General features: G+C 32.0%; 1 protein-coding gene and 1 pseudogene across 2 annotated transcripts; both read right to left on the bottom strand.

Annotated features, from left to right (window-relative positions):
• Positions 1–706: 706 nt before the first annotated feature.
• On the bottom strand, positions 707–2,953 carry LOC124834648 (AAA-ATPase ASD, mitochondrial pseudogene; annotated as a pseudogene).
• Positions 2,954–12,445: 9,492 nt separating this feature from the next.
• Positions 12,446–16,207, bottom strand: LOC124834649 (hydroxyproline O-galactosyltransferase GALT6-like). Of its 2 annotated transcripts, XM_047309393.2 has the most exons (7): positions 15,378–16,207; positions 14,719–14,957; positions 14,352–14,642; positions 14,145–14,273; positions 13,890–14,063; positions 13,086–13,193; positions 12,446–12,962 (listed from the first exon to the last, which is right to left on the bottom strand). In XM_047309393.2, exons 1-7 carry the CDS (start codon positions 16,036–16,038, stop codon positions 12,753–12,755), a joined length of 1,812 nt encoding a protein of 603 aa, XP_047165349.1. In that variant the 5' UTR covers positions 16,039–16,207; the 3' UTR covers positions 12,446–12,752. The 2 variants fall into 2 exon arrangements, with proteins under 2 accessions (XP_047165349.1, XP_087961143.1); XM_088105017.1 differs by having other exon boundaries at positions 12,446–13,193.
• Between the last annotated feature and the right edge of the window lie 2,130 nt (positions 16,208–18,337).

Here is an 18,337-nt window from a genome sequence, read left to right as displayed (position 1 = left end):
GCACTTTCTTTTGGAGGTGTTATCGTTTTCAAAATAATCACATTCTATTTTTACTGCTTTTATTTTGTTTTGTCTATATCTCAACTATACTTATATATTATTGAATATTTTGCTTTTAATTTAAAACAAAAAAATACACTCACTTATATTTTTATATTTATTTGAATTCACTTGCAAGTTTCTTATTTTATAAATTAATGGTTTAAAATTTTACTCTACTAAAAAGTACTGATACAATGCATAGATTTTTCATTCAATTTTGTTTTGCTTCCATAAAAGACAAATAGATTGCAACTCATTTTTTAAAAGTAGCTCAAGAAAGTAGGATTGTGCAGATCTCATAAAGAAAATTTTGGCCATATTTTTACCAAAGATGAGACATCTCAGCACCCCTTTCCTCAGTGATCAATCAGAGCTAGTTTGCTTTTTTCCGTTTGTGCAACCTCATTTACTAAAAACCAGAGGACAAAAATTGCTTTTCTGTTTACATGTAACAAAAAAGCACTCACAAGTACTCCCTCTTTCATGTTACCTTGTGCTCTTACCTCTCTACATTTCCCTCATTCATGATTCGTATCATTTATATCAGTGCATAATAGAAACAATATTCAGCAATAGCCCACACAATATAAGGTTCCATTATGAGAAACAATAGCCTTCATATTATGATTATGTTGCATTTTGAAGGCACCTTAACAGCAAGGTATTTCAAGGGAGAAAAGAACAACAGGGGAGGGACCTATCCCAATAACAATAAATCTTCTCAAGTCTCAATACAAGTTCAAAATTAATCAAAAAAGTAGGAGGATTTAGCAAACCCTTTGTTGTTGAAGTACATAATCCCTCCCTTTTTAATAATCTCATGGAGTTGACTAACATAGATACATAGTATAATAAGAAATGTGCCTGCTTTGTCATAGCTGGCATTCATTCACTGCTTTGTCAGGTGGAAGCTCACCGTTTTCCTTAATGGAGCCATTTTGTTGAAGAAGTTGGTCATGTTGAATGGGACAATTCTGCTCCAGCTCCTCAGCTTTTGCAGCTTTCTCAAGTGCTTGAATCAAGGTGGAGAGGCACTTGTGAGGATCATCCAGTGGGGACTTGGGCATGAGATTTTCAGCAACATCAGCTGGGGTGATGTTGGCCTCATCTATTAGCCTCTTGATGGTGTCAAACAATGGATGAGTTTGTAGCTTAAAGTAATTATTTGCAAGCACTTTAAAGCCATCAAAAGTGCAATAGGAGAGTTGAATGTGTTTGTCCATTCTCCCCCTTCTAATGAGTGCAGGATCAAGTTTCTCCACATAATTGGTTGTGAACACAATCAGCCTCTCCCCTCCACAGGCAGACCAAATCCCATCAATGAAATTCAACAGCCCTGAGAGTGTGACTTTGCTGCCACTCCCTCCTTCTTCCTTGGCCTCTTTCCTTCCAACAACATCCTTATCAGTTTCCTCGTCCGACAACTTATCTGCCTTCTTCTTCCTCTGCCCTGTAAGATCAAGAGAGCAATCAATGTCTTCAATAACAATTATAGACTTACTGGTTGTCTCAATCAGAAGCTTCCTCAACTCTGTGTTGTCCTTCACTGCAGTGAGCTCCAAGTCATAGACATCATAGGCCAACAAATTGGCCATTGCAGCAATCATGGTGGACTTGCCTGTCCCAGGAGGGCCATGAAGAAGGTACCCCCTTTTCCATGCCTTCCCAATCCTTGCATAGAAATCCTTGCTCTTGCTGAAAGTGATCAAATCCTCAATGATCTCCTTTTTCTTCTCAGGCTCCAAGGCCATTGTTTCAAAAGTAGCAGGGTGCTCAAACACAATGTGGCTCCACATCGTCTGCTTGTAACTTGGCCACTTATAGCCAGGGCTATTAGTGTACAACTTCCTCTGCCTGTTCCTCAGACGAATCTCCTTCCCCTCCCTCATAACATGCTCCAAATAGGACTCAGTTATCAGGTCTCTATACTTGTTGTGAAAAGTGAGCTTGTAGAACCTTCTCTCCTGTTCTGGATAATAGGACATTGAAGACCTGCTTGGTGACATCACTTTGCTAGAGACCCACCAAACTTTGACACCCTTGTGCTCATCCGTTACCCTTTCATACTCATCCATAGTCAAAACCAAGTTGCTGCTATCCTTACCCATTTCAGCTTTCAGCCTTTTAGCACTCTTTGATGTGTTGGCACTGAGATATGCCTCCACAGCCGCATAGGCCTCACTGCGCTTTAGCCTGTCTCCCATGTACTCATGGAAGGAGATTCGAATATAAGGGGAAAAGTAACTCATGATCCTATGTGTGTACTTCTCAAAGAAACGTTGAACCCCGTAGGGACAGTACTGTCTCATGATCGTCCACAAGAACATCAAGCTAGCTAAGGTTGACCCCATTGTTGTCCACATCTCACTCATCATCTTCATGTTGCCCTTCTCTTTTCAGGAGGTGGCTGTCAAATTGCTGTAAGGTAAGGGAAAGAGAAAAACTAAAAGGTAGTGAGAGTGAGTATGTGAGTGGGTGGGGATGAGAATTGAGAAAGAATACAAAGGCCAGCCAGTGTTTATAACCAAAATGAGTCAAATGACACTACCAAAGCAACAGTGGAGTAATTTTAAAATGAGAAAAGTACAAATGAAATAGAATATTAGGTTCCACTGAGTTATTTTGATTTGGTGGGACTATGTGGAAGGTGGCCCAAAAGCTTAAATTTATGAACTGATTCATGGTATGTTGTGTCTTATTGGACACTGCAGAGAAAAAAAGCTCTGAAACTGAGCAAATTCCTTAACAAAAAACAAATGTGGCCCCTATCTAGCAAGGGTTTTTGCTCATCACTAGTGAAAGAAACTCTCTCTATTGAGGTTGCTGCTTGGCTGTCAATGGAGATGACGAGCTTCTCAATTAAGGCTTAATGGGGTCCTTCTCATGCTCACAATACTTAAATTTCATGTCCTTGTGTCTATTTCTCATTGTTTGATGCACTTATTGTCATTTTCCTCCTCAAGTTGTAAAACATAGCACAAAGACCAGCATAATTCCAAGTTAATAAAGCTATACCACTAATGTTTTCCAAATTAGATCCATGTTACATGTTTGTTTCTTATCCAGTTTTACAATTTTTTTCCACTAACCATTTTATAAGATTTTTTTCATTATTGAACTGTCTACACAGTATGTGACGGATTATTCACTTGTAATAATGACGCAAAGAACTTTGAGGTCATCAAATTGATGTATAGGGAGTAATTTTTATTTTCCTGACATTATATTTTCATCGGATTTGATCAATATCATAGGAGCAATTGATGTATAGGGAGTAATTGATGACAGAATCAAACACACTTCTGCTAAAAAAATTAAAGAAATTTAGAAGCACTATCATTTTGTGTTTCATTCTTTTCTCCCATGGTTGAATAATTTCTCACTTGCAGTTTCACGAAGAAAACTTGTGGACTTGAGCATATTCTGTTCACACTTCATACCTGCCGTCACCTTTGAAATTTGAAGAGGTTGGGTTGACACTTCCATCACATCTCAATCATTTCGAAATAACTTTTTGAAATTTATATTTTGTTGAAATAAGTCAGAATTTAAGTTTTACATTAAATAAAAATAAAAATAAAAAATATTACTGTTCCTGCTAAGGACATGGACCTCGCATAAGCCTCACAGTAGTAAACCTAACTCTCGTCTCTTAATTTATCTGCTCTTCATGTTCTTTCCTTTTTCTTTTCAATCCCTTCAAAGGTTTTACATTAAATAAAAGTAAAAAAAAGTAATCATTATATAAAAAAATTAAATCTATAAGTTTATTGTTTAAATATTTGAGTTAAATATAGTTTTAACAAGAAGTTTAACTCTTAACTATTTGTCTAAAAAGTTAATCAAGTTCATTTTCTCATGTCTTTCAGCATTTGAAAAGTGTTATTTTTTCACTATTTGGTAAAGATAGAAAAGAGAATAAATTTGTTGATATATTCATCGAACCACATCAGTAAAATTACGATTTTTTTCAATCACCGATTTTTGTTTCATTTATGGTTAGATCAAGTTTAAATTTTGACAAAAAGTTCACAACATAGAATTCTTCAATTTTATTATTGAGATCATCAAATAAAGGTTTTTATTAAAGAAATCGGTTTTACATTATTACTCTACGTTTAGGTTCTTTTTTGTTTTTCTTTATATTTAAAAACATTACTAAATTAATTTATTAAATGAATTTATGTGAATTTTATCATGTTTTTGAGTTGATTTTTTTATACTCATAAAAATATTAATGTTTATTTTATGATTATTGTTATCACTTATATTTATTGTTGTTAAGAATTATGTTCGCTTCATATCTTAGTTTTTTTTTTTGCTGTTATTATTGTTCTCCTATAATAATATCTTTATGGAAAACTGACTTTGATCAGTGATGTGATTGTTATAAAATCCATAAAATCAACCATGATATTTCACATGTAAGAGTGAATAGAAGATGATAAAATATGAGGTAGACAACAAAAGAAAGTCCAATTTGTAAGTGAATTATCCTACTCCATTCTCCATTATAGAGCTCCATTTAATAAAGCATCCAAAAACTCAAGTTGCCCATGGGGAAGGGATATAGGCCTTTTTCGGTTATGATGACTTTCATTCAAAACAATATGATATCACAAAGTTTTTCATAAATAAGAAAGAAATAGGAGGAAAAGAGAGAACAGGATAAAAGTATACTGTATAAATTGTTATGTGACTGTGGTATATATTTAACCAAAAATATATGTTAATTATTCTGCTTCAGCTTATTTCTATCTGTATTTCTTTTAATTAAAAAACAAGATTAAAGTTTTGATTAAGTTGTTATTTATAAATATATTTTGTTAGCGACATAAGATTTTGTTTCCTCAAGACTAATTGGGTATGGAAAGAGAGACACATGGAGGGAGCAACACCCCGCGGAATTTGGTATGCGGAACATAAAATTATTGCAAACATGTAACCATACGAATCAGACACTATTTATTCCTTTTTTTCTTTTTTATTTGTTCTTTTGCATTTATTATATTTTGGAAATAATTTACTCAAAAATAATAATAAATGTAAATATCATTTATTATTTTCTTAAATACATTTATTAATAAAAATAATCAGTGTCTCAACTTGAACTAACTTTTTAAATCTTAAAATTAGACTTTTCAGCCAAATCCTCATCCAATTCTCTTTTCATTTATAAATCATGTTATTAATTTTTTTAAAAGAATTCATTTAAAAATAATTTTTTTATTATTTTTAATTTCAAATATATTTTATCACGGATAATTATTTTAAAGAAAAACAACTTACTATTAAATTATGTATATAAAAAGTTAACTAACATCCAGATTATATAGAAACATATAATATAGTAAGTCCACATTTTAATATAAGAGAACAGTTAAAAGTGGACTGGAAGTAAAATATTAAAGTTATAGTTAGGGATGACAAAAAATTGGCGACCGCGGATATTCGCGGATAAAATCTGCGACGGATAGTTGATACCCGCAGATATTTACTACCCGCAACCCGCGGGTAGCGGATATTTTAATACCCGCTTATAAACGGGTCGGGTGCGAATATTATACTATCCGTACCCGCGGATACCCGCTACCAGCAAAAAATAAAAATAAAAATTTAATTTATATTTTATTAAGTTAAATTTAATTAAAATTAACATTAATTTATATTTTACAAGATTAAATTTAATTAAAATTGAATTTATATTTATATTTAATTTAATTTATATTATATTTTATATATTTTTTGTAATTCTATTTAAATTTTATTTTAATAATTTATTAAAATATATTTTTTTTAAATACTTGCGGGTATCCGCGGATATCCACGGGTATCCGCGGGTATCCGCGGATATCCACGGGTATCCGCGGGTTTTAAAATACCCGCGGATATTTTTAAGCGAGTATCCGTGCGGGTAGTGGGTGGATTTTTTTTGTCGGGTCGGGTTGCGGGTAGACACTATCCGTACCCGACCCGACCGTTGTCATCCCTAGTTACAGTCATCCCAAAATAAGTCTTATTTTAAAATTTAAACAGAGTAAAGTATTTCAAAATGATAAGGAATAACTAAGAGTCCTAACTAGACTAAGCTGCAGGATCATCTCCCTCCAAAGCTTGCTCCAAAGGCACCTCATCCACCTCTACTCACACCCAAGTGGATAATCATTGCAAAAGAAAAGCATACCCAAGCATAACACAAACACAGAAGCAAGTGTGAGCTAGATATACAAAATCATGTTATAATAATCACATACAATATGCAAATAAAGATAGATATACTATACTATACAAACATGACTTGTTTCACTTTAAACTTGACTCGTCCGGACTTAGAATGATTGTCGAGCTATGGCGGGTCATGCACTCGTGGTGACCTCTACTGCTTTGCAAAGCCATTGTCAATGGGTTTCACCCTGCCACACTCACGAGGTTAGTCCGTTATCACTCACCTTGGGCCATACTGGAAGCACCCAAGACTATGACCTCCTGCTACTCCTCACCACATGGATCAATCCTCTCTACTTAAGAATGAAAGACTATTGGAGCGCCAGGAAAACCCCCAAGACTGAGCTACCATGCAAATCATTCTAAACACTAAGGGCACCACCATGAATCTTCTCCTTGAAGATCATGGAATTACGTCCAATAATATAGGGCACCACCATGTAACCTCCCTTTGAGATCTATGGAATTACGTCCAATAACATAAGGCACCACCATGTAACCTCCTTTGAGATTCATGGAATTACGTCCATCAACCATACTGTCACTTTGAAACTTAACTCAAGACATGAACAACCAAATACCATAATATTATCACATCGAATCCAAACATATAGCCTCACCGATCATACAATATCATAGATACTTTTACACCATTCTAATAATCAAAACATAGTTCAAGGTTATCATAAAACAGGAATAAAAAGAATAAAAACAGGTTCTGGGCAAGTCGCTCAGCACACCAAACTCGTTGTGCAAATAACAAAAACAGTGAGTTTTACTCACTCACATTTGCTCAGCGCACCAAGCATGTGCGCTATGCTAAACTGAAAATTCTGCTACACATTATCAAACCCTAAACCCTCGCATAGCACCCCAAATTCTCTATTCGAATTAAACTAGCATTTTCCAGGAAACCACCAGTCGCATAGCGACCATATTCTCTATGCGAATCACCAAACAGAGAGAAACCTTCTCTAGTCATTCGCATAGCGCACCAACTCGCTATGCGAATGCCCTGACAGAGAGCATCTCGCCAGGGTGACTCGCTGTGCGAAACAATTCGCTCAGCGAATCTGCATAATCTGCAAAACGCAAATTCTGCAAAATTATGCAACTCACACACTCTTTACCATCTCTAGTCATTTTCCCCAACTTCTAACACCCGTAATTCGTGTTTTATACTTAATTAAACTTATCTAATTGATCCTAAACGTTCCTACTACATTTCAAAAGGGATTACTACTCAACTTTTACTCCTTAACATCAATTTCCACAACTTGAAGATCCCAAACCCAAATCTAACTCTTTGTACCTATTTGGACCACTTTGGTGACTCAAACAAGTCACAATGCACTGGTTAAGTATGCCCCCAACAGCCCAAAAATACTTTAGACCTCTAATGCTTAAAATCACTATCTCACTTCCTCTCAAAATGAACTAAACCCTAACAGAACACCAAGTTTTTTACCTATTCACTATTACAACAAATATCTCACCTCAAACACTTCAACATGATTATTACAGAAATTAGATACATCCAAAACAATTTACAATCATCACACTCCAGTTTCACAGTCATACATTCCAGCACATGCAACTAAATCTTCCCCAATCAAAGCACAACGCCAACAACATAGCAGTACAAAAATCAATATACATACACCACATGCAACCCATCTAAAAACGTATTGTAGCTCCCCTTACCTTAGGGATTCACAGCTAAGCTCACAACTTGATTTAACAGTGCCTGACTCAGCAAGAACTCAACCAAACCCTACAAACCACCCAATGAGTGATAGAACAACTCTTTAGAGCTAAGTTTTGACAAAAAATTGAAGGAGAAGGTTTCTAGTTACATGAAATCAGTAGAATAACATGTCTTAGGTTCCAAAACAGAGGAGGAAAAGGGAGAACTACTTACCGGTCCGAATGAAAGAAGTAATTGGTTCAAAATAAAGCCCTCTACGCTGTGGACGCTTGGGCACCACCTAAACGGACATGCACTGAGTCAGTGAGTGTGGAGGTTAGAGAGAAGGCACATGAACTTAGAATTCTGAGTTCTAGAGAGAGATTGGATGTTTATGCTAATGAACCAGGATATATTTAAAATCCATTTATATTAAAATAAAATCTGATCTCATTAGTATAATACACATATTCATTCTTTAACCCTTTTCCAGGTTCTCACATTAACAATTGACATCTGACATGATAACAAAAATAAAAAATGTCTTTAAAAGATAATACAACAATAATTAAAAAATAATTGAATATTTTTCAATATATATATATATATATATATATATATATATATATATATATATTACTATTTCAGCTTAGTGTTGTATAATTCTTTTATTGGGATGTTTAGACAAATATTTCGAATTTTTCCTACAATCTTTTAGATAACATAATTGATTAAATTCTTTTAAGACAATATAATAGTTATGTTGACAATATTAACATCAGTTTTTAATTCAACAAAACTGTAAATAACTAGGAATGAGAAACTTCAAGGGGATGACTATATTCCAATGTTTGAGACTTATTTGTTGTCTCTATAGTCCAACATTTATATGATATTCTAGATCACTAGGTCTGTTCAATCATTATTTTTCTTTCACTGGGACAAAAAACTTAGCATTCCTTACATATATAGTCACCAAAATAAAGAATTCGTTAGGTGAAATTGATAGGGTTTTGTTCATGATGTTGTAATGGTTTGTGTTATTGTGTCCAGGGTGCTTTCTTCTGTCAAGGGTGCCAAAAATGAGAAGTGAAAATTTGATTTATCTTATTGATAGGTAATTTTTATTGTAATATAAAAATTGAAGTTAGGTGTATTGTTTTAAATACAAACATTTTTTGGTTGAAAAAATTAAAAAGAAATCTTTAAAATATTAATTATTAATTTCTAATTATAATTATAAACAAACTAAATATTTAATATAAAAATAAAATTATAAATTTAACAAACAATCCCTACAAATTTATCACGTTCTTTCTCTTCATTTCACACTTTATATTTTCTTCTCAAAAAAATTTCTAGAAATTATCACAGATCACTTAAACCAAATCACATTCTAACACATCATTTCAAATCAATCCCCTCAAATCCCCCAGAAATAATAAATTATATCTACCAAACATTATATAACTCAAGATATTATACCATATTACACTATTGGTAGATTTGGTGCCATAAATAATACAGAGAACAATTATGTTTGAAAAAGAAAGTAAATCTAACAAAATTAAGAAAAGAAAAATAACTAACGTATTTGACTATTTTTTCATACCATCTTAATTTTTTTTTTCAAATTTGAAACTATGTTTTAAACCTGAGGATTATAGCATCATAAATCATATCAATACATTATCCTAAATACTATAATATTCAACTGGGATAAAAAAAAATTACCTGCCAAAAATGGATTTCAGAGCAACACATGTAATTATCTAATATGCTTAATACCTTATTTTGTCCCCAATTACGTCCTTACTTAATAAAATTTATATCAATGAAATCTCTTCCGTTAAATCCGTACAAACGACGTTAATTATTTTTTTCTGTCTTCTATTAACGCTGTTTGTACGGATTTAACGAAAGAGATTTCATTGATATAAATTTTATTAAGTAAGGACGTAATTGACGCACGTTTTAAAGGATAGACTAATTTGACATTGTCGAGCGAAACTGGAGACAAAATAAGGTATTAAGCATTATCTAATATAATGACTAGGTAAAAATAAAAAAAAATGTAAAAAGATATAATCGATGAATGTTAACTAATTAGAACCATCAAAGATAAGAAAAGAGACAAGAATAAAAATATCATGTTAGACAAAGAAATTGATACAATCATAAGAGCGAAAAAGTCACAATTTAATTGAATGGATTGATAATTCAAATAAAAATTCTTATAAAATATTAATTTCTTTTAAGAATTAGAGTTTTAACTTAAAAATTAGAAGAATTTTCTAACTTCAAAATGTTTACATCAACTTTTAGTACTTTTACATAAGTTTAAGAATAGAAACTTTAAAATAAAGTTCAAAGTCCCAAATAAATAAAAATAACACAAAATAAAGTTCAAAGTCCCAAATAAATAAAAATAACACAAAACGAAAATTATCATACTTTTGCTTAGCAAGACTCGCTAGCCCAACGAACACAAATTGGCTCATCCAGCTAATTTAAAAGTTTGTTTTCCTTTCATTATTATTGTCATTGTTCCTCCTTGATGAATAAATATTTCCTATGTAATATCATTCTTTCTTTTTCCTATTGTTAGTATCACTGCTTCTTGATAAACAACTATTCTCTATGCAAGAAAACAAAACAAGATGAATTAATACTTCCTTTAAATGACAAATCAAAATGTTATTTTCTTTCCTTCATTTTCTTTCCTTTTGTTCTCCTCTATTTATTTTACTTCCTTTTCTCTATTTTCTCTCTTTTGTTTTGCTTCCTTTTATGTAAGCACTTTCTTTTCTTGTGTTCTCTTTAGCTTTTACTCTTATTTTCTTTTGAACACATCTAACTTTTGCAAAGTCCTCTCTTCCTCCTCTTTCAAGTATAGAATATAGTTCTTGAGGTTTTCATTAATCATGGAAGTTGCATTCCAATTAGGACATTGATGAGTTTCATGACCATAGCCTTCACTTTTAGTGCATCTCAAAACACTTGTACTATTAGTTGACAAATATTTTCTGTCATACTTGTGTCTTCTCTAAGCTCATCTATTTTTCCATTTAGGTTATTATGTGTGACATGACTTCACTGACTTTCCCCTCCAAGACCACACAAGCACTAGATGTATTTCTTCGTGCTTTCATTTTCTATAATCAATTGATTTTAATGAGGAGTAAGGATATGTTAAACCACTTCCTAAAGGATGCCTATGTTGAAACATGTTGTATTGTTAAATATTTCTAGAAAAGGTTAGGAAGACAAAATAACATAATATATTTAAAATATCATCATTCTTCTAATTGTTTCATTCAAAAGTCCACACATGTATCACACTTCTAGGCTCTTTTTTTAAAAGTACTCCCTTGTCTTTTTTTCACTCAAATTCCCTTTAGCACTTGGTAGAGAACTTGAGTAACTTAAACAAAGAGTGACAAATCAATATGAGAAACATTATAATATCTTAACCTTAACTGAAGAGGTAAAGGAAAATACAAAACTCTAGACAAAACTTCAAAGAACTTTGAAAGAAATAAAACAATAAAAATAGAAAATAATAAGACTACCAAAAAAAAGTTAAATTAAACACTACAAATACTCTAAAAAAAGACTGGATGTAATTCAATAAACTAACAATTATAACAATAGTGTAGCATAATAATTGTCTTGAACTCTATAATTTTTTTACCTTGGATCTTTACCCTCTCTTTCTTTTTTTCCCATATATATTTGTTTCTTTATTACTTGAATTTACTATTCTTTTTTGTTTTTTTTTCTAATTTTCAGTTAAAAACACACAAATAAAACTAAACAGATTGTCATTCAAAAATCAAAATTAAGACAAAATTAAAGGTAAATAGTTAATTATCACTACAATTAAAAAAATAGATTGTTTTCAAAAATCAAATGTAGAAATAAATAATTTAACAAAAAACTTGAAAAATTAAAAATTAAACGAAATTGGATAAAATATTAGAGTTTTATTCCTTATATAATTCTAAGAGAAAATAACCAAACAAAATTAAAAAAAAAACACAAAACACAAACATTCAAGACTTTTTAGGTTTTTTTAATATGATAGAAAAATAAGATAAAAGAGATATTCAAACTAAAACATTTCTTTAAATACCACGATATTTTCTAAGAGAGTGTACCACTGTCTTTGAATTTAAATAATTAAGAAGCATAACAAAAATAAATTAAAAAGGAATGTAAAATAAATCGAGAATAAGAACATGATAATCTAATAATAAGTTAAGTTGCTATAATATTTGATAAGAATAAGAATTCTAACCTAAAAATTAAGAGAAAATTTTCTCTAAAGAAAATGCAACATATAATATAACTTTTATATCATTTTTTTTACCACTTCATAAAGAAGATATTAAGACGACCATTGGAGCAGCACTCGGTATGACAAAGATGAAATAAACTAATATTTTTAAGAAAGCGGGATGAAGAATAAAGTGTGAAAAAAGAGTAAGATATAAAAAAATGTCAGAACTTGTATATATGTAAGAGCATGTTCCCGCAATCCTAAAAATGATATCCCCACTCACTCAAACCTTACGTTGATCGTCCCATCCCACGCTGAAACAACAAGGAAGAAGATAGTATCGAGTAACCTAAATAATGGAATTCGCTATCTAAAATAAATAATGAAATTTAAAAGGCCACATTTATACAGGACTACAGTTAACTAACCATCACTATATATACAATATTGAATCTAAGCTATGACTGCAAAATTTTCTCTTTTCCTCGCTGAAGTCAAAGATGGCGACCAACAACGTTATCTCATGTTGCAGCACTCAGGAATTGTCTGCATCTGCAATTTATCCCACAGGCACATCATCTGCCTAGGCGATTGGTAATGGGCAGTGACATAGCCTTCTACACAACCATACTGGCAGAACCTCAAGCTATGAAAGTAGTATACTGGTTTTGTTCTGTTAAATTGTTCTACCCACATTCCCATACTCACATCTTCCATTTTAAACAACTGCATAAAGAAGAAAACATTCACAACTTCAACCACTACAGACACCAAATGCACTAGCATCAAGATTCTTGAGGCATTACAGGACAAAAGAGAAAATTTGCAATGATATATTAGAATACTAACCCTTAATTTATGCTCCTCGAATTCAGATACTATGTAGCTTGCAATATCAGAAGACAAAATATAACCCGGTCCATTAGCATAGGGTGGGTATTCCTCTTCTGGCCACTCCTAAAAGCAGAAGACAACAAAATTATCATCAGCAAGAAGATAGATGTGAAAAAACAACGAGGAAGTAAGAACCATTATTAATTCTATCACGGCCTATTAGAGTAAGAGTTCTGAATACACAATAAAGCGTTTTTGCTGAATGCTGTGTGATATGTTCAGTTAGGGATCGTGGTCTCCAACCCATAAAATTAAGATTAAGATGACTGACAATATAGTGCTACAACGAGGTGATAACTATAAACAATGGAGACCTGATGACTGATTGAAGAGAGGGAAGAATAGCAATTCTTCATGAAGTAATTACTGTATAAGCAAAATCAATCAAAAGGTTGCACAATACTAAAATAATAAGTGGAGTCAATACTAAATGAAGTTATTTTAGAGTCTGTTTGAATACAAACTATACGTGCCTTTGAGAGGTTATCCGCTATATATAGAAAGCTTTTTCCAATGAAGAAACTTTTAAAACAATTCAGATTTTGTATCGAACTCGAACATACTCTTAATTTCATTTTGAGCTTTCGCTTAGTTGCCAAAAGAAACCAATGCTCTAGCAGAGATGATACACTCTTTGATCAGATACAGACCTTTGTTGGTGACGAATTATAACAAACTAATTTATAAAAGAATTTCCCATACGACGCTAACTCCTCAACTATGGTAAAAGCATTGCAGCAGCCAACAGGTTTTGATTACCTCATATGTCACGGCCCATTTACCATGGCGCATGGGTCTGTGGCGGTAATTGATGTTCCCGATATAAAAGCTCATAGAATATGGAACATTCCTTACTCGAGTCATAACATCATCAACTTTTATAAAAGTGTCATCATCTCCCTTCATGATATACTCCGCAGAAACTGTGCGAACCTATGAACAGTACAGCCATCTCGTACATTAACTTAAACTATTTCCTTTTTAAAGTGGAAGTTTTTTAAACAGTCAACTTACCCCGTATTCACAGATGGCCACCGTTTTCAGCACAACAAGGTCATAGTTATCCACGTAAGGAACTATAACAATATCACCAAAATATTCTGCCTCCTTCTTCAACTCCACGTTAATTTCCTTCCTCGTGTGCTGTCAAAACCATTCAATTGTGAAGAAATCTCCAGAACCAACAAAATGACCATAAACTGAGAAACTTGTTCGCATTACCAGTGCTACAAAGAAGCGAGCTACCACTTTTGAAGATTGGATTAAGTTATGCTGCATCCATGACTTCCTCACAGCCATCCGCTCAGCAAAATGGTTTCCGGCTGAAAGGATCCCAACAAACAATTCCACGCCAAAGTGAGGAAGACTTGGGGCACGCCATCTGGTTGAAAATTCAAGATGCTGCTGCGAGGAAATGTTGGGATGCACCAAGGGCAAAGAGGCAGCAAATACAGAACGGACACTAATGTCCCCGCTCAAAATAAGACCAGTGGCATCCTCAAGAGTAAAGCCCTGTTCGAATCAAAACAGAGCATTATTATGTAAAACCCACTTCAAACTACGAAGTTGAAGGACATTGATTACCCACAGTGCGATAAGGAAAAGAGGTGACATGCCTCCCATCAACATAAATATGGTAACCCTCCAACCCAGCACTGAGAGTAAGAACAAATAGCTTGTTCACAGAAAATGGAAATGGCCAATCAACTGCTACTCGTTTTGTCCGACCAATCAATCTCTTCAACCACCACTCTGCCTTGGACTCAACTGCATGTCTGTCACCATCATCACCCCGAATCCACTTCTCACATTTCACCAACCCATCCACTGTATCAAACACGAGTAACAACTTAATTTAGCACTATCACAACCTATGATGCACATTAACGATAAATGTATCAGGTACAATAGTATCAAATACAACAATAGTTCGAAGATAAGACACATAAAATATGCTTGAACTGAAACTTTATTTATGTTTTTAATAGAATCTTAGGACAGATGACCTGATGATCTGGATGTGGAGGATAGATGATCTGATGATCCGGTCACATTATCTTAAGTTTAACGCAGGGGTTGTGGATTGTTTGGACATGATATTAATGTTTGAGAAAGATATGAGATTTGTATAGTTTTAATAAATGAAATTTATTGTGTAATGAGATTGGTAAAGTATCCATATACGGGGAGCAAATTAAAGTGTTTCCTATGTCACAACCATAAAGAATAAAACATACTTTTTCTTACCAGTATCTTCACCAGCTCTTGATTTCCAACCATCACAGCGCATTGCAGTACCCCAATGCATGCGGTAACAAGTGTTGAGTTCAATCACAGGCTTTCCACTCCAATCCCCTCTCAACCTAGGATTGAAATGTAAGACCCTAGGTGGTTCTTCACCCTCCACCGTCGTCAGCCCCTGCAACTCCATCATAAACTGCCACTTCTTCCTTTGCGCTCTTAACGGCTCCCCAACCACGGTTACATAGGACCCTAACGTGAGCCCACAGGGAATCACCATCGACCTCCCGCGGCTAAAAAACTCGGGCCCGGATACCGATATGGATTCGGGGCATGGCCTGGATTTATTATCGAGCTTGGAAACGGGGGCCTGCACGTTACCTGATTTAAGTTCGGCCCAAAGAACCCTGCCGAGGCGGCAAGCAGATTGGTAGAGGAAGGAATCAAATGCGGCATCGTTTAGGGTCAAACCCGAGACGACGTCGTTTGGGGGCCGAACGAGCGGCGGGAGGCGAAACGGTCGTTCTTGAGTGGTTCTGAAGACGAAGGGTATCTCGAGGAAGACGACGAGAATGTAGAAGAACCCAAGAACGATGAAAATCTGAGTGGATCGCTGTCTGGTGAATGAGACAAGAGTATCTAACTTCCCTATTCTCCCTCTTTTCATCTCTGGTTTTGGCGCCTGAGGATAATCGATTTCAGCTTGGTGACAACTACGTCGTTCTTTCTCTTGCTGGCATTGCAATGTGGTTCACGTAACCATGATTATGCTCTCTCTACATTAATATGAAATTTACTATTTCCCTGCCACATTTTGAGGTTGTTCAAAACCAGAATTTTCCGATGCCTTTTCTTTTCACCTCTATATATTCCACGAACCATTTATATGTGCCTAGTTTTTAATATATTAAAATTTCTCTAGAATTAAACATATTAATCATCCTAAATTCAAAATATAAAAATACTTTTAGTTCAAAAAAGTTATAAATACACTATCATTATGAAAATATAATTTCAAAGTTCCAATTTGTAAATAAGGGATGTGGAAACTACAGTACAGCGTGACTGGGAGTAAAGTGTACATAAATAAATGATGCATTTTAGAATAGCAGAATATCTATATTATATTATCTCGGTTGAATTTGTACTAGATCGATTGTACTCCTTTGTTTTGTTTTTTTTATAGTTTTTTTCGAAAAGTAATCCACTTTTTGATTAAAAGAGAGCAGAGAAAAAAGACAACCGATCCTTAGACAAATTCAAATGAAACGTATATCTATTTTATTTTTTAAATAGTTTTTTCAAAATTAAAATAATTATTTTATCTGTTTTTTAAAATTTGATATTTCTATAAATTTAGCCATTTTCTTAATTATAAAACTACATATAAATGGATAAAAATTATTTACAATAAAATTGTAAAAATTATTTATATTTAATATTATATTTATAATAATAATAACAATTTTATTATTTTTTATTGTCACACAAAATAAAATAGTGCATGATAAATTTTGATACAATTTGTTAATTTTGGTTAATATATATTAACCACGTTGGTTTTTTTTTTATAATAAAATTATCATGTGTTAAAATAGATATCTTGTTATCTCACGTATGAGTGCACTTAAGTGTAATAGTGCCATGTGTTATTACTATAAAAAATTTATCATATTAAATTTATTTATCAACTTTAACTAAAGTTAAAAAAATAATTTATAAAAGTTAGAAAATATATCTTTAACTTAAATAATAATTATTTGTATTTTAATTTTATCTTAATCAATAAATGGTGATATTCCTGCTTATTTTATGTAGTACGGGATATATACAAACAAATTTAAAAGAAAGTTTAATTATTAATTTCATGACGTAACTTTAATTCATTTTAGTATTTATATTTATGTTTGACTCAATTGAATATATATATATATATATATATATATATATATATATATAATTGAATTTTTATTTTTTAAAATAAACTTAATTTGATCACTTATGTTAAGTTAACATAGTCTTTATAGCATTGTTTTAGTTCGTAATATTTTTTATTTTTTTATATTTTTAATATTTTTTCATGTGTCAATATTAATATTGTGTTATGTGATCATATTGTATTAGTATAATATGTCAATGTTTTATATTTAATTTGATATTTATGACTCAACGAGTTCCAATTTCATTTAAAATCAAATAATATTATCCTATCTAAAATCAAACAAAATTAGTAATTGAACTTAATTATAACTATTAATTTATATTCATATTAAAATAAATTTTTAAAATTACACAATAAAACAATATACTTAAATATTTAAATTAATTTTATTTTTTAATTTAAATTTGAAAAATATACTTATTTTAAACTTATATTTTAAAAAAATTAAGATAAAAAAAGTTTCCTATCAATCTTGTTTACTCTATCAAACAAGTTGACTAGAAGAATCACCTCACCTTTAAAAAAACAAAAGCAAAATATATAAATATAATGTTCGTAACTTTTTAATTTAATATTTAAAAAAATATTTTCTTTTGTTATCTTATTTATAAATTCAATTCCTTTAATAAAAAAATAAAATTTACATGGGATTTAAATTAAATTATTAAAATAAATATATTTTACATATTTTAACTTAATTGTCTAATTAAATCAATTTTATAAAATAAATAATATTTCTTTTATGAATTTTCATAAAATATAACAAGTTTTGTAATTTATTGAACGTTTTAAATAAAATTGAGACTCACTTGTTAAAAGAAATAATTATAGGAAACGTTGTTTTAGTTCTCGGAATTTTGGTTTTAGTTCTCATTTGTTGCTAAATGAAGACCAAATTTTTAAACAGTGTTTAGTTCTCGAGGACTAAAACGAACGTTTCGAAAAAAACGAAGACCAAATTGTACCTTACTTTGAAACAGGGACGAAAACCAGAAACGGCCAATAGTTTAAGGACTAAAATCAT

This window comes from Vigna umbellata, chromosome 1, assembly GCF_029865625.1.
Source record: "Vigna umbellata cultivar VRB3 chromosome 1, Vumbellata_1.0, whole genome shotgun sequence".
NCBI lineage: Eukaryota > Viridiplantae > Streptophyta > Magnoliopsida > Fabales > Fabaceae > Vigna > Vigna umbellata.
Note: the sequence above shows the minus strand (reverse complement) of the source record. Positions and strands in the feature narration are given on the sequence as shown.

Excerpts from the sequence above, each read along its gene's own strand:
- LOC124834649 (XM_088105017.1), bottom strand. The coding sequence starts at position 16,038 with ATGAAAAGAGGGAGAATAGGGAAGTTAGATACTCTTGTCTCATTCACC. Across the intron at positions 14,958-15,377 it reads AAGAGCTGGTGAAGATACTG|TGGATGGGTTGGTGAAATGT; the intron begins GTAAGAAAAAGT and ends TGTTTGATACAG. Across the intron at positions 14,274-14,351 it reads CTCGCTTCTTTGTAGCACTG|CACACGAGGAAGGAAATTAA; the intron begins GTAATGCGAACA and ends TGGTTTTGACAG.